This window comes from Spea bombifrons, chromosome 9 (assembly GCF_027358695.1).
Source record: "Spea bombifrons isolate aSpeBom1 chromosome 9, aSpeBom1.2.pri, whole genome shotgun sequence".
In the NCBI taxonomy this organism is placed as follows: Eukaryota; Metazoa; Chordata; class Amphibia; order Anura; family Pelobatidae; genus Spea; species Spea bombifrons.
In genome coordinates, this window is record NC_071095.1 from 16,978,240 (window position 1) to 16,994,090 (window position 15,851).

The following is a 15,851-nucleotide window of genomic DNA, read 5'->3' on the forward strand; positions in this document are numbered from 1 at the left end:
CCTCTCTCTATGCTCAGAATTCCCCAATCCGTACCTTCTGCATTAAACCAATGCAGAGAACTGGGGTGAGGGACCCCACAATTTTACATTCTGGAAAAATGACACCCAGTTTGCAGGTCACTCAAATCAGACACTTGGTTCATTGTGTAGACGATTTCAAGTCTCCCAAAACGGTCGCCAAGTTTTACAGACAGTCACTGGTCATTGTTCAGAAAATCTTCAATTTTTGGTCGTTTAGTAGCGGAGGCATGTTAAAGAGACAAGGTAGCCAGTAAATGCCCCCTGGGGGGGCTCTCGATTGGGCAGGGGGCAGATGGAGACACGGCTTGTTAGGTAGTCTTTAGCGTAGGTGCATAAGTTACATGGCTTAACAAACAGCCGTCGCCATGAATCCGGTAATATTTAAAACAATCTCTAGACAAAAAGCCCAATGCTGGTCAGTCTGAAAGGCACAACAGGTTATAGCTATCCTTCTGGCTGCAACAAATATAACACGGAAAATGTTTGGGGAGGATGTGTGGATGGATGCTCCGCCGACTCAAAATAGCAAAGTCAGAATTTACATTCACAAAGGAACGTCTCCCTGCACCATGAGCTGGTTATTTCTTCTCCAGGGTGCTCTCGTTATCCTGTGGCGGTGTCCCCAGCTATGGGACCTTCAGCAGGAGCTGGTCTGGAGATTACTCTCCGTGAGTAAAGAGGTGATGGAGCTGGGATCATACAGACTGTCGTATTCTCCATCCGAGCTGAGGTCATCGCTGGCAGCAGGACGCGCAGGCTTACGTCTGCAAGCGACAGAGAGGAATACTCCTGCTTGTTACCAGTTAAAAATCCCCATTAAGAGTTACCCTTTAGATGACAGACTATATATTTTTGGATCTTGACAAAGTAACCATGGATTTGAGAGGAATCAAAGGTTTGGTTATTGGAATGAGCCGGTCATCTGTACCAATCACCCTTTCATTAGTGCAAATCTCGGCTCCTCGCTTTTCTAGTTCTTACCGGGTCTCCTTTTCCATGGTCTTGAGTCGCGCCTGAAGCTGCTCATTTATCTCTTGCTGTTCCTCCATCTCTCGCACAGCTTTCTTCCTGAGCCCCTCCATTCGCTCGATCTCTTCCTCTGCCTCATCCACCTGTCTCTTCAGGGCTTTGACCCGCAAGTTCAGCTTTGGGAGGATCACAAGGAAGTGCAATGTTAGATGAGTGATTTACATTGTGGTGGTTGACCATCTATTTACTCATCCCCCATACCTGATCCTTCTGGTCATTAACTTGGAGCCTCTCATCCTCCAGCTGAATATTCAGCTCCTTTATCTTTCGCTCCAGCTTACGATTTGACGACAACAAATTGTTCTTTTCCCTAAAACACAACAGAAGGATGCAAATACATCATATATCCATGACGACCGGGAGTCTGGAAGCTGCCATTGTCAAGTGAAGCAAATCGCACAACAGTAGTTTTAAGTTCCAAACATGTTTTGTGAAACACAATCACCCCTTCTGGCGTTTGACTTCGACAAATATACCAGGTTAGCAGGAGAGACGAGCAAAAGCATTCAAGAGCATGTGCAAACACAGAGCTACATTTCCCATTTGTGTTGGGTTTTGATGAATAACAATGTTACCAGGTGCATTTAATTATTGTCAATACCTCTCCTCAGACTGAAGCCTCTCCTGGATCTCCTGCAGGTTGGCTTCTAGCTGGGATACATTAGCACTTGACTTGTGCTGGCCCTCCATGCTGGCCAAACGGCTCTTCAAATCTTTGTTCTAAAGTAGGAGAGAGAGACGTTAAAAATCAAACTTCACATTCTCTGGGCTGAACACGTCAGATAATCCAAGGGACATGAAACACAGGGGCCCAGTGGAAATGTCGTGGAGAGGGCACCCTGTCCCACGCAGTCTACGCCATAATGGATCCATGTTCAAGGTCCAAAAGTAGGACTGTACTGTGTCGGTACAGTCTCCCCTTTCTCTTGACTGTCCTCTGCTTCCAGCCTCCTTCCCATCTCTGCTTCTCACTGTCAGGTTCATTCACTATTTATGAATTCCTTCGCAGGCCGTCCCACCTACACCCTTCCTCTGTTTGGCTCTGGGATTTTAAGCACCTGTCGCTCCAAGGAGATCTTGTCACACTCCAGATCCTGACGACTGGATCTCTCTTGCATCAGCTCTGCTCGCAGTTGGTCCATCTAGGGAAGAGAGGGAGAATGTAAAGACAGTCTGAACTCTTTTGTAACCGTGAGGTTCCTGTCATACTGGAAGGATTATGCAGTTAGCAATTTTCCCCACGTTGAGGTCTTGTACCGTATGCCTAAAGGATATGAAATCCTGTCCTGTTTCTAGGTATTATGGGGAAAGGATGTAAGGTTACCTGATCGCGGCTGCGGTTAACCCTTTCAGTCAGGAGCTCCACTGTGTTTCTCTCCTCATCCAGCTCCTCCTCAAGGCGCTTCATCTTGTCCTAAAGAGTGTTAAAGAATAAATGAACCTATATCCTGCTCGTGTGACACATTAAGAAATTCTACCTGCAAACACATCAGGTTATGAAGCACTAACCTCAAGCACCTTCACCTGCCGGGAACGGTCATCCTGGAAGCGCTTCTTAGACTCAATGTCTTGCTCCAGACTCTGTAGTCTCTGGCTGATGAGTTGCTTATCGAGGACAGCGGTCTCCTTGTCTGCTTGACTTTCTTGCAGAGCCTGCTTCAGCTTCTGTATCTGTAGACACAGTCCATAAGAGGGGAGGTAAATACAGGAGCACCCACCGCAGGAAAGACACACTAGCTCAAGCATAAAGGCGATGGAACACGGGTCACAAGATTCCTTACCTCCTCCTGCAGCCGGCTGACATTAAGCTGCGTTCTCTCCACCTCAGTCGCCTTCTCCTTGGCTTGTTTCTGGGCCTCTGTGATATCCCTACGAGACTTCTCTTTGTACTCTTCCAGTTGTGTCTGCAAGATCTGAAGGGAGCCCCGGGACTCAGAGGACATGCTTTCCAGCTGCAGGGAATAGAGTGACACAAGCTAGAAGCAGCAAACCAACCATGCCTTCAGCGTCTTCCACAAGTACCGATTTAAAACAACACATTTGTTATTCCAACTTCCTATTACCACCCAGTACCTCACCTCTCGGGTCAGTTTGTCAATCGACTTGTCCAGTAAGCGCTTCTGATCTTCTAGCTCATTCTTGGTCTTCTTCAGTTGGTCTTTCTGCTTCATTTCTTCTTGGTAACATTCCTGCAGCTCATCGTACTCCAGCGTCAGGCGCCTCAGGCTCCTCTGAGACTCCTCCAGCCGGGTCTCCAGGTCTCGTTTAATCATAGAAAACTCTTGCCCCTGGTCTGTAGCTTCTCCCAGAGACTCTTCCATTTGCTTCCGATCGGACTAAGGTGGAAGTTACACGTCAACTTTAAATTAAATTTTGTAGTGACAAAGCAATCATTATAATTACAAAAATATAATGTTGGACCAGTGGCCTTTAAGGATCACCGTCTGGCAAAACGCACTCTTCGTACCAGACGTGAATATAACAACATCTCTAAAAGTATCTAAATACAACAGACACTGAATTTATGAATTATTTCTGGATTGCATTCGACAAACCTCTAATCTGCCGATCTTCTCCTTCAGCCGAGTCTCTGCACGCTGGAGATCATCACAGAATGTGTTCAGTTCCTTCAGCTGAGCCTCCAACCCCAATATCTTCCTTCTCAGGTCATCATTCTCATCCCTACTCTCTTGCAGGGTGCTCTCAATGACGTGGAGCAAGCGCTCAGATTCTAACTTCTCACTCTCCAGCTTTTTTATTGTCTAATTGGAGAAGACAAACAATCAAGGTGCAGCAACGTTCTGTGCAAACCCTTGCACGTACATTAGAAACACGTGGACATAGCAGTACTGAGCTCCTCACCTTAAGCAGGTCCTCATGGTCCTTCTTGATCTGTTGATTCTCCTTCTGGAATTTTTCGCGCAGTCTCTCAGTCTCCCGATCATGGCCAGACACCTCCTCCTTCAATGCTCCCTTCAGAGCAGAGAGCTCCCTCTCACTCTGGTGCAGACTCTCCTCCTGTCTCTGCTTCTCCAAGGAGAGCTGCTTCATCTGGTCCTGAACGCGCTTCAGCTCCTGGAACAATGGGAAACCAAGAAGACTGTAGTGCAGCATCATTAATCTTAATTGCTTAATGAAGTCAAACCCTACGGCCTTGTAGAAGCCTTCGATGAGACCTTGCCACACACCTTTTTAATGGTCTCTGCTTCTCCTGTGACCACAGAGACCTTCTTGGCCTGGTCGAACTCAGACTGCAGTAGGGAGAACCGGTTCTTCATCTCATTCAGCTCATCCTCAAATTCCTCCTTCTCCAGCTTTACCTGCAGCAGCCTGAAAATACACCAAGGAGAACAGTTGGTCAGAAAGCCCCAGGAGATGCTGTTTCCAAAACAATGACAGTCTGCTCTACAGAACATAAACATTATTCATGTTTCTTTCGATTATTTAGTCATCTATTTTCTGGATAGGAAAATCTAATTCAACACCGATCAGGTTTTTGCTGCCGAATGACTTCGAGGTGAAACAACAACTTTATGAACAACCTGCCAGGGATTTACACAGGGGACAGTGGTACTCACTCCTGCTTTGCACTACGCAGTTCTTCTTTGTTTTTCTGAAACATATCTTTCCATTGATTTATCTCTTCGCCGCTTTCTTCCAGCTCCCGCTCCAGGTTTCGCACCACCTGGTTGATTTTCTGGCGCTCCGTCTCCAAGCTCAACTGGTCCTGAAGGAGAAAGGCGTTTACGGGAAATAAAATACCGTAGAGAACAAACTGCTGTATCGGCTGTGCAGGAGAAGTTGATAGGAAGCACAGGAGAGATAGAGAGGGATAGGAGAGGTTTGGAAGGGTTTAGGAACCACAGAGACTATTTATACAGGAGGAAGCACACAGCTGGACGTTACGTGAACTGAATTCCCAGTCCCTCCACCAGCAAAGCTCCTGCATGCCCTGGTCTATCCACTGACCTACACTGGTTTAACATACTTTAAAAGGTTTGTTGTGGGTCCTGAAGGAAACCTTTAATGAACCCTTGTTCTGGGATTGCAATGTACAGATTGGTATATATATGCAGAGTCAGGGGCGGAAAGTGCAGGACATAAGAGAGCACTGTCTAATCTCGAACTGTTGAGTATCACTCAGTCAACCCACCACTACACTTAGATACAAATTCCAACCCCTGGATGATCTTTCCCTATTCTCTCAGTAAAAAAGTCTCCAGTACCTGGGAGACATTATCCATGTTCTTCCTCAGCTGTTGTACATCGTTCTGGTACTGCTGTCGGAGTCGATCCATCTCCACGTCATGATTTGCTACCTCTTCTTTCAGAGCTCCCTTCAGGGCGGTCAGCTCCCGCTCCCTCTGTCTCAAAAGCTCCTCCTGCTTCTGCTTGATCTGTAGGACCTCGTCAAGCTCCTCCTGAGTCTCCTGCAGCTCCTAGACGTGTGGAGCGAGGGTGGTGGAAGACGGAATGGACATGACGAACCCTCCCACCCAGGATGGCAAGAAAACTAAAACTTGTCTCATCATTACAAGGAATACTATCCTAATATGACGTGCCTCATATGCAACGCTTTTTAAAACGATTAGAGACAAAGTTCGAAACATGGAGCCATCCACAAAAAGGCATTCTATCGGTTTCTGCGTATCCACGCATTTAGCATTTTTCCCTAGAAGTTGAATTTTTAGTTCAGTGTATCGGTCTGCGTCCAGGCTGTTACACAAATACCTTAATGTAGATAGAGCAGGGTTCTCTTTTACTATATAGATTCGTCCAGCCCTTACTGTATTCACAACTTGTGCACACCAACAACGCTAGGCATAACAGCTGAAGCAATGCCATCAAGCTAACTGCACTAAGGAGTAGCTTGGGAGAAAGTGTAGGCAGCGAATATGAAAGTGGCCTACCTTAAGTAAAGCGTGGTTGTCTCTAGACACCGTCCCCTTCGAACGCAATTGGGAAATCTCCTCCTTCGCGTCCAGCAGCTTGTCTTCCAAGGAGCGCATCTTGGTTTCTACCTGTTCTTTGCTCATTCGTACCTCCATTAATCTGTAAAAGAAACGAACGGCAACAAGCGAGTGTGAACCTAGGGGCACTCAATTTGAAACACTACTCCCCAATGTAACACGTATAGTTTTGTGGACAGGGAGAAGGAACATTTAAAATCCCTGGTGTTTTTATCTCAGGTGATTTTATGGAATATACAGGAATACTTGATTGTTGAAGCCTTATATATATTTAAATCTTAAGGTATCCGCCATAACTGCCATCTCCTACTTTAGGGTTTCCGAATGTCTGTACACATATACACAAGTAGGGTCTGCTTACTCCTGAGACATGGAATTCAGCTCGCCCTTCTTCTTCTCAAACAGCTCCTTCAGCCGCGAGCACTCCTCCACCCTCTCCTCCAGCTGGATTTCAAGCTTCTGCACGCTGGCCTTGGGTCGCTCTTGTGAGGTTTCCATCTTCATCCTCTGCTGTGGAGCCAACCACTTGTTAATACTTTTAATGGATACCCCCTGACATTGTTTTTAATTAGTTATCTTTAATTTTACTGATAGAACCATACTCGCCTTTATCTCACTGTCCAACTGACTTTGAAGTAACAAAACCTTCCTCTCCAGCTCCTTCTTTTGAGTCGTCAGGGTCCTTATCTCCTCATTCGGGGAAGCCTACAGAGAATTCATAACGTGGTTACCGGCCTCACCAAACGAGCCAGAATACAGAGGGACCCAATATAATTAGTCCTTTATTCAGAACCAATATCAGTCTGAAACATAATGTCCTTTCTCCAGTCTGGAGCCTCCACACTCACCCCAAAAGACTGAAATTTCTCCAGGAGTAGATTGGCCTTCCTTCGTTGCATACTGTCACTGTCACTGGACCTTTTGGAATGAAGAATTCCAATACTTTCATGAAGACATCCATCACATGTTTTATTTGTTCTCTATAATAATTCCTTCTAATAAAAGCAAAATGTTTTTTTTCAAAAAAATCCATTAATATATAACACAAAATAAAATATTTCCACAAAACAAAAGATTTTCATTGGCTTTCTGTTTGGACGAAGCATAGAAGAGGATGCGTAATGAAACAAAAAGTGCTTATTACTGACCCGTCCCTGAGAACGTTATAAATTATCTGCCAGTTCGGGTCACTTCCATCTGACTGCTGGTCCCTCAAAAGGTCTGGCGTGCTCTTCAGCTGCGGAAAGCAGAAAAGTCCATTAGAAACTCAGAATATATACAGTTCCAATGCTACACCCATTGGACCGTCTAGTCTTCCCGTTTCTCCTGCTGTAAAGACTCAAACCATAATCAGTCGATGGTCTCGTCTTCAGGATTACTCAAAGTTGTATGCGGTTTAATGGCAATCATCAGTTTGGAAGTAGCGCAGTAACTTAAAAAGTGAACCCCGACATCCTGGCCACACTGACCATGCTGTTTAATTACCTGAAGCTCAGCTTGGACAGTTCGCTGCTGCCTTTGCGTCACTGGCTCCTCCATGTTCTGGGCCAACCAATCCTTGGTCTGTCTGCTCTTGTTTACGTCTTCCCTCTCCAGAGTCTGCCTGGTAAAGGGTCGGTTCCCAGAATTAGGAGGATCTCCTCTTATCTGCACCAAACTCTGGTGTCCAGAGGGCAGGTCTCTTGATTCAGCAGTATCCTGGTAAGATTTTCTCCCGTCCAGGCTTTGAGACCGTTTCCTTTCATCTTTAAGGGCTTGGCTCCTTCGTGCCGTCCTGCCTCTCACCTGTCCTTTAACATCAAATTTGTTGATCAGCGAATCCACTGAAGACAGCGGTTTAGTGTCTATGTCGTCACTAGGCTGATTTGGTGATAAGGAGGCAGAATTACTTTTCTTTTGCGATACAGCGTTTTTTGTAACGAAGGTAGATTGTTGACTGGTCCTCACTGACCTAAATCCACCAGTCGTCTGCGCGCCATTTTCTGTCTTCTTTAGGCCACTGCTGTTGCTTGATGATTGGAAGTAAGTGGTGTCAATGGTAGACGATCTTTCACTGTAATGATGGTCGTAACTATACGGCTCATCAGCGTCGGGGTCCAATAACGAGCCATAAGACTGAGACCGCCTCAATTCCTCCTTGGGAGAAGGAACCAGTTGGCGTGGTCTCGATGAGACCCCTTCATTTCCCCTGGCCTTGCTGCGGGGCTTTGAGCTCTGCTCTTCATCCGAGGTGCTGCTATACTGCGAGCCGCTCTGCGAGAAGCTTTTGTTTGCATAGGGGTTTTCTGGAAGCTCAGATTCCGAGCTCATGGACCTCAGCGTTCTGCTGCCTTTAGTGGAAATACCCTGGTAATCAGGTGGAGGATTTGGTGAAACATTCTCCAAAGTTCCATGGGATTTGATTTGCACACCATACGAGGATTTGGACTGGTCACCACTATTCAGCACAACAAATGGCTGGCCATCTATTCCCTGTACACGGATAGCCACGCCATAGGAATCTTGCTTCGATCTCCGACTACGTGGTTTCTTATTTTCTTTTAGGTCATCAATAAAACGAATCTGGACACCCTGTCCCACGGGGATGTGCTGGTCAGCCATCTCCCCATGAATGTTCTTTTAGCTCAGAAAACTCCAAACCGCGACCACCTTTCCTGCAAAAGCAAACGTAATAAAATGAGCGTTGGACGGAACTTGTCCTGACAGTGGAGGGTTACATCAGCTGGAGGCTCTGCCAATTATCCGACTGCGTCTGTTATCTCAGGTTTTATTTTATCTGACCCCTTTCATAGTGAGCTCTGATAATCACGTGTATAAAATAGTTGGCAGCATGAGCACAGCATTAGGTACAGTAGAATTATTATTTTCAGTTATAAGCTAGGCCGCGGCACACAGATGACATCTGCGTTTAAGACAGACAGTATGTGAACGCAGTTAGTAGACATTTTTCATGACTTTAGTGGGCTGTAAAGCCACCCAGCCAGGCTTCTCTATCTCCGTACGTGTCCTTGTCATCTGTGCCTGATGTTCAGACCCTGCGCAGTCTCTGCCACCAGATCCAGAGAGCGGTCTCTCCCACTGATTACTGTCTATCGACCTTGTTAATTTACGTTTACAAGCTGAAAATACGAGACGACAGGGCTCTTAGTTTTATGGTTATGTGTTTCGTTAAACAGTTCGCAAAGGCCAATAAATCAAATCCTACTGTATTGGACATCACAGTCTGAGGTTTTTAAACACGCTGGAGTCTCTGGGAATGGAGGCTTTAAGTATGTCATTATCGGAGTGCTTGTCGTCGGAACAAACAGTAAGTATTCATGTCAAACTCGCCCTTCATTTGATTTACATAAAGTCAAAACGCCATCCACCTCTGCCACAAAAATACAGAACTGTGAATATGAATCATCAATATAAAGAGAGCAAGTTATACAGTCTGCATAGAAATAGTGGAGCAATGGGTAGAAAAATTATTTTCACAATTCAACATATGGGTTTAAAAAAATTATTAATCACTTGTGAGGAATGGATGTAAAATCGTATTTAAATAAAATTATGGCAGCTGGCCTGCCAACGCTGAGTCCGCAGGTGGCCCCGTGGTTGAGGCTGAGGAGCGCGTCTCAATGTAAGGCGTTTGTGGTCACAACATTCCAGTGTCGTTCCTGGCAACTGTCACTCAAACAACCAATTGGCTTTTAACCCTTTAAAAAGCAATAGGAATGAATAATGGGAAGGTACCACAGATCAACACCTGATTATACACAGAGTAATAAGGTGCGGGTTATGAAAAATACCTCTCCATAAACCTCCTTTGCACGTTATCAACACAGTAAAAGGGATTAAGTACAGAGACAGAAGCACCAGCAACAATAATAACCCAAAACAGGATTCGGTTTTATTAAATCTGATAACAGTGACGGTGAATGATCAAGATCCATGTCAATGTCTTTCTAAACTCCACTGACCTAATAACCCAAAAAGACAGACAGCTGGAAACGAGTAAAGACTGCCTCCTGGAAATGTAGGGCATACAAAGGGATGTATGAAACAAAACAAGTAAACAGACTGAACTCAAGATACATGGGGGGTTCTAGACTGCGGCTGAGCAAGGAGACTCCAGCCAGAACAAGCACAATGTGAGTATTTACTGACACCGAGCAGAGGGTGAGGGAACCTTCACATCATCCCCAATGGCAGGACACACTGAGAACCCCCATTCTCCAGTACAAGGTGTTAATTACTACGTGGACCACGAAACCTGCACCGACCAATGAACTACATTATATTGTAGAGTTTGACTTTGCACCTTGGTTTCAGAAACCCCTGAGATATTTGAAATACATCGCTGCCCTATGCAGACCTCTTCTGCCAGATACAGGCGACTCCTCGATGACCCTGATAAAAGGAGTATGGAGGTCCCCTTACTTCATGCAGCTTCCCATCATCCATAACTAACAGAACAGTCTGTGGGGTCCCTGCCCCACGTGCCGGACATCACCGCAGGATGAAGAAGAAGATCCCAGCCAACCCTTAACACATACATCTGCCCCTGCAAAATGATTGAAGAGCAGCTTGTACTTTAGCTGACCCAAGAATGATTTCCAGGAAAGGCATTCAGTCATATTACCAATAGAAAGAGCTTTTCAATGGGTTTGGGGGGGGGGCAGTACTAGAAATGGATGGGATTCACTCCCCCCCCCCCTCACCACTCGGAAGCAGCAACAACACAGACTGCCAAAGAGGAACTATGGAAAAGATTTGTCATTAATGATTATCCCAGCGTAACCTTGCCAAGAAAAAAAAAGTTATATCAAAGAAAACTGTGTTTGCGGTTTGTACGCTGCGGAAAACAAAGGTGACTGTGATCTGCCGAGAGACAGAAGACAAAGGCGTTAAAGTCCTATGAAGGATGCAAAGGCTAAACATCACATCTGCACAATGAGGGACAATACCATTTTGGATTTCGTCCAGCCCTACCGATGAGCGGCGTCCCTTCCGTGGGCATCCACTCACCTTGTAGAGACGTAGACTGATCCATCTGGCTTAGAATCTGTTCCGCGCACTCCGTGGATCTTCGCAGGCGTGATAATGGCGGATGTTTCGGTAAAGATTCATTGGAACCGCCTGTTCTTAATAGCGAAGTCACCCAACCCTGAGCTTATCTGCCCTGAGCAGAGGAATTCTGTCTCTATTCAGGAAGAGGTGATAACGGAGATTTGCAAGGAGCGCAAGGTGATAGAGGCCATTCTGTGCAGAGAACACAGGGCGAGATTATCACAACAAAGGAATCTCCGCATTCTGCCCCTCCTGCGAAAGAGAGTTAAATGAACGCAGATGGAGTGCGGAAGAGGACGTTGAGATTCACCTTATTTTAATAGAACAGAAGGGGCTGCAGAAAAGGCTCACAGGATTAAAGACCGTACACATGCTGGCACAGAGAATATGGGGCTCACAGAGTGCTGGAATTCTGTATATGCGTAGACAAGTCTATAGAAAAACAAAACCAGGGTTTGAGTATTTAGAGAGACCAAGTGGCAGTCACGAGAGTGTGCGCATGTTTTCTCTGATGTTGGAATCCACGGAATGACTTGGAGTGAATATTTAATCTTATTGGAATTCAGAGTTCTACTCTTATCCAAACGCACCTGATAAAGGATCAGAAACCTTATATCTATGCCCCACCCCGAGCCTGCAACAAGAGAACTGCCGCACAGGAAAGCTAGGGGGGGTGAGGCAAGGTGCACAGATACTCTGCACTATTCTACATTCGCGTTTTCCCACCGGCGGGGAGACAATAGGCAGTACTATACCGTGAAAAGATTTCCGTCTGCAACCAGGGTTAATGCTGCATTGTGTACAGTGCGGACCCACAGCCAAAACCATTCGCCAGTCCAGGAGCAGATAGGGCTATCTTAGCATTGTTTAGGCTGGAGAGGCTGTGCACGGTGCAATTAACCCTTTCCTACCAAAAGCGGGAAAGTCAAAACCGCAAGACCGTATTCTGATTAATCTGCAGCCCACACAACATGCAGAAAACAGTGAGCTGGGTGCTTTGCTCTCAGAAACGTCACAAGCAAGGTAATAAAAACCTATATATTTCACAACAACGCATTATTCATCCCCTGAAATGCTTCATTCCGGAACCCACACACTGATAGGTGCGGGCAGTCTGATCGTAGGAAGTGTGTGTGTGCTGCAAAATTCTTTGTGTGGGAAAACGATCAAACTGTAAACTCCTTGAGTCAAGGATGCCATAATCTCAGTTCAAAAAACGTTACGTACAAATATGTTTTAAAAAGCCCAGACATATCCTGAATCCCACAGTGCTAGAAAAGTAACTAATTAAAACTGCTCTATCACCGCGACTCCGGACTACACCTAGAAACTTAACACGAACGCAGCATGGTTTACATCATTTCATTGCCATAAACCGTGCCCCCTCTATGATGTCAAAGAATTAAGACGCTGACGGGAACCATTATTTATATGCTATCTCCACTGAGAATGAGTTAACTGGTTCCATAATCTCAGTGGTTTGTGTCACCTCTGTCCCAAAAGCTTGCACTCTAAGGATACTATATACGATCACTGACCCCGCTATCTATACGACAGGAGTCCTGAAGTCTGTCAAATAAAGCCATCTGTAAGCGTCCAGGGTGCGGCTACTGGAATGTGGGTCCCATTCATGCACAAACCGTCCAGAAACAACCGGAAAACACACATTTTCACCTGTATTACAGCTGACATAAAGACCTTTACATTGGGTTTGTCTAATGATCGGATATATTTACCCTCCACTAATTCACTAGCAGAGAAGGAAGAATACCCTGCGCGGGAGCCAAGTCTCTCCAAGAGAGCAGAATAACTACAAAACAGCGGAGCCTCCACCAGAAAGTGCTTGAGGTTTGCAGATCAACCACTTAACGGTGAACCCCAAGCCAGCTCCAAAGAGTCATGGACCATCTCCTCCGGCGCGATCAGGTTACATACCCCCTGTGCTGTACTGGGCTGAGTACTCGTCTATAGGGAACTATGAATGCTTCAGGTACTAGCGCCCCATTCCTAGTATTCACAGAGGAAAAACTTCCTGAGCTCTATGTGGGTCGCATCAAACAGGACGGACAGGTCCGGCGGAGAATACCTTTCGTGATGTACATGAGACATCATCTGTATGGCATTCTACGAGACAGAAAACAAGTTACCCCACGTCAGCCTGGAGTCACGCAAACGCACCGTGCATTTATAGGGCAACGTGAAAGATCGTAGGTGGCAGCTTAACCAGTGACACTCCAATGGCGGCTCTTTATAGACATGAGAGCGCAGGCCCAGGGTGGAGGGGCATGTTCCCCAATTACAGTAAAATGACAATCACGACGTGCACTTAAATCACCCTCCCTGAGCTTAAAATATTCTCCATAAAAACAATTGAGACAATTAACCGATTGCCACTGCAGCACAAGAGCGCACTCCACCCCCCACCGGGAGCCCGCGGTCCCGGGTCACTTCCTGTGTACACGGTGACACACGCAGGATCCAGCGCCTGGGATGGGCTGGTTTCACTCAATGAGTTTCACCAGCCAAGAGGGACAGGGAGAGCAAGTGCGCCTACTACCCCAGGGCAGCCACAACAATTAACCCATTTCCAAAGGCACCTAGCGCTTTATGGAATAGGGACAAACAGTCTAATTAGCTGATCTTTTTATCCATAATCCGTGATAACAGGACTGATCTATTGTACATAACAGGTGGCTTTTCCGTCGTTTCTCAGGGCTGACATCCTCGTGATATCATCAGCATTACGGGCTCCTGCATATAGACTCCTTACCCTATGGCCTCTAAGTAGGCTGCTAACATAGAGTCCCCAATGCGTACGGGGTATAACTGCACCCAAACCTGATGTTTAATAAAACCCTCTCTATACGGGTGTATTAAGGGGTAATAAACACACCCCACTATGTAATATACAGACGGGACATATATACACACACTCAACATAATATAGTGTCTATAAACACTTATAGATATGTATATGTCATAATATATACACACATCTCTCTAATCATACATATTATATAGCCCACTGTACAGCACTGTTAAATAAACATATTTACAGGGATATATATATATATATTATATGCACACACACAAACAGCAGCTCACTATATAATATACTGAAAGGTATTTCTCCTAAAAGTTTTGAGTATATACATGTGAATATATTAACGTTTCCATCTGTAATATACAGATAGGCATCATACGCGCACACACTTCACTATATAAAGTATACTAACAGGTGTCATATATACACATCTCACCATATATAATATAGTGGCAGGTTATGGACAGGTGTCATATACACACACATGTCCCCATATATAATATACTGCCAGATAACATATACACACACATCTGCCCGTATATAATATACTGGCAAGAGTAATACACACACACACACATATCCCCATATATAATCAAATGACAGCTGGCAAATACACACACACCTCCCAATATATACGGTAATATAGAAATAGGCGTCATATACTCACATATCTCCCAATATATCATATACTGACAGGTGTCATATACACACATCTCCCCATATATAATATACTGTCGAGTGTCATATTCACACACATATCTCCCCATACATAATATAGTGACAGGAGTCGTATGCACACACACCTTCCCATATATAATATACTAACAGGTGTTATATACACACACATGCCCATATTTAATATGCGGCTAGGTGTCATATACACACACATCTCCCCATATATAATATACTGACAGGAGTCGTATACACACACACACACACCTCCCCATATATAATATACTGACAGAGTCATAAAGCCACATCTTCCCATATGTGATACATAAACATCTCCCCATACATACTATACTGACAGGTGTCACATACACACATCTCCCCATACTGCATAGCTCTCCATATATAAATGTGGTGACAGGTACCATATATACACGTCTTAGTATATAATAAAGTGATATGTAACATATATACACATCTCTTAGTATATATAATATAGTGACAAGTAACATATATATATATATATATGTATATATATACACACATCTCTTCGTATATAATATAGTGACAGGTAACATATATAAACATCTCTTAGTATATAATGTGGTGACAGGTAACATATATACACATCTCCCTGTTGCATATCTCTGCATACATGGCACACTGGCACACCTTGAGTTATTCTATCACTAGCATTATGACTTTGCGGCATATGCCAGCAGCCGTGCCGCAGCGAGTGCTGTGCCAGCTGATAATGCCAGTGACCGGCAGGTGTCTGTCTCAGGCGGCGGCGGCGGCTGCCCTCCCTGGTACTGCGTTGCAGCGGCTGCCCACCCAGCCGTACCCCTGCCCGGGCTCTGCCCATTCCCCTCGCTCACCTCCGGCTTCCTCCCGTGCCCTCTCCAACCTGGGAATGAGCGCTGCACCTCCAGACGGACACCGCCCCTGCCTGTAACCGCACCCACGGCCGACCCGGCACCAATCGGCGCGCGGCATCGGCCAAGGAGCTTCCTCGGCTCTCCTTGTAATTGGACATGGGAGCGGCTGTGGGCGGGGTGTCAAGGTAATCGCAGACACAACCTGGAGTAGGGATGAGCGCAATCACGTGACGTGCGAGCGGAGGTCGCCATGTTTTGGTTGTTTAGCAACCAGCAGGAATTTATTTCACCTGTTTGGGGGTTAAAGGGGCCTGTGCGGCCTCCGTAGGGGCTGTTATGGGGAGAACATCCCATCCCTTCTGTGCACTGAGGACCATCATTACTGATTTCCTTTGGGCTGGAAACCAC

General features: G+C 45.6%; 1 protein-coding gene across 4 annotated transcripts; it reads right to left on the reverse strand.

The window, feature by feature from the left end:
- Positions 1-198: 198 nt before the first annotated feature.
- CGN (cingulin) lies at positions 199-15,530 on the reverse strand. Of its 4 annotated transcripts, none has more exons than XM_053474770.1 (21): positions 15,444-15,530; positions 7,506-8,674; positions 7,169-7,257; positions 6,869-6,938; positions 6,627-6,725; positions 6,382-6,527; positions 5,961-6,102; positions 5,277-5,489; positions 4,629-4,777; positions 4,239-4,380; positions 3,913-4,125; positions 3,606-3,812; positions 3,129-3,386; positions 2,832-3,002; positions 2,560-2,721; positions 2,375-2,464; positions 2,109-2,192; positions 1,652-1,770; positions 1,252-1,360; positions 1,003-1,166; positions 199-785 (listed from the first exon to the last, which is right to left on the reverse strand). In XM_053474770.1, the coding sequence occupies exons 2-21, from the start codon at positions 8,619-8,621 to the stop codon at positions 659-661; spliced, it is 3,870 nt and encodes a 1,289-aa protein (XP_053330745.1). In that variant the 5' UTR covers positions 8,622-8,674; positions 15,444-15,530; the 3' UTR covers positions 199-658. The 4 variants fall into 4 exon arrangements, with proteins under 4 accessions (XP_053330745.1, XP_053330743.1, XP_053330744.1 ...); XM_053474768.1 differs by having other exon boundaries at positions 6,382-6,530; XM_053474769.1 differs by lacking the exon at positions 15,444-15,530 and adding an exon at positions 11,031-11,323 and having other exon boundaries at positions 6,382-6,530.
- Between the last annotated feature and the right edge of the window lie 321 nt (positions 15,531-15,851).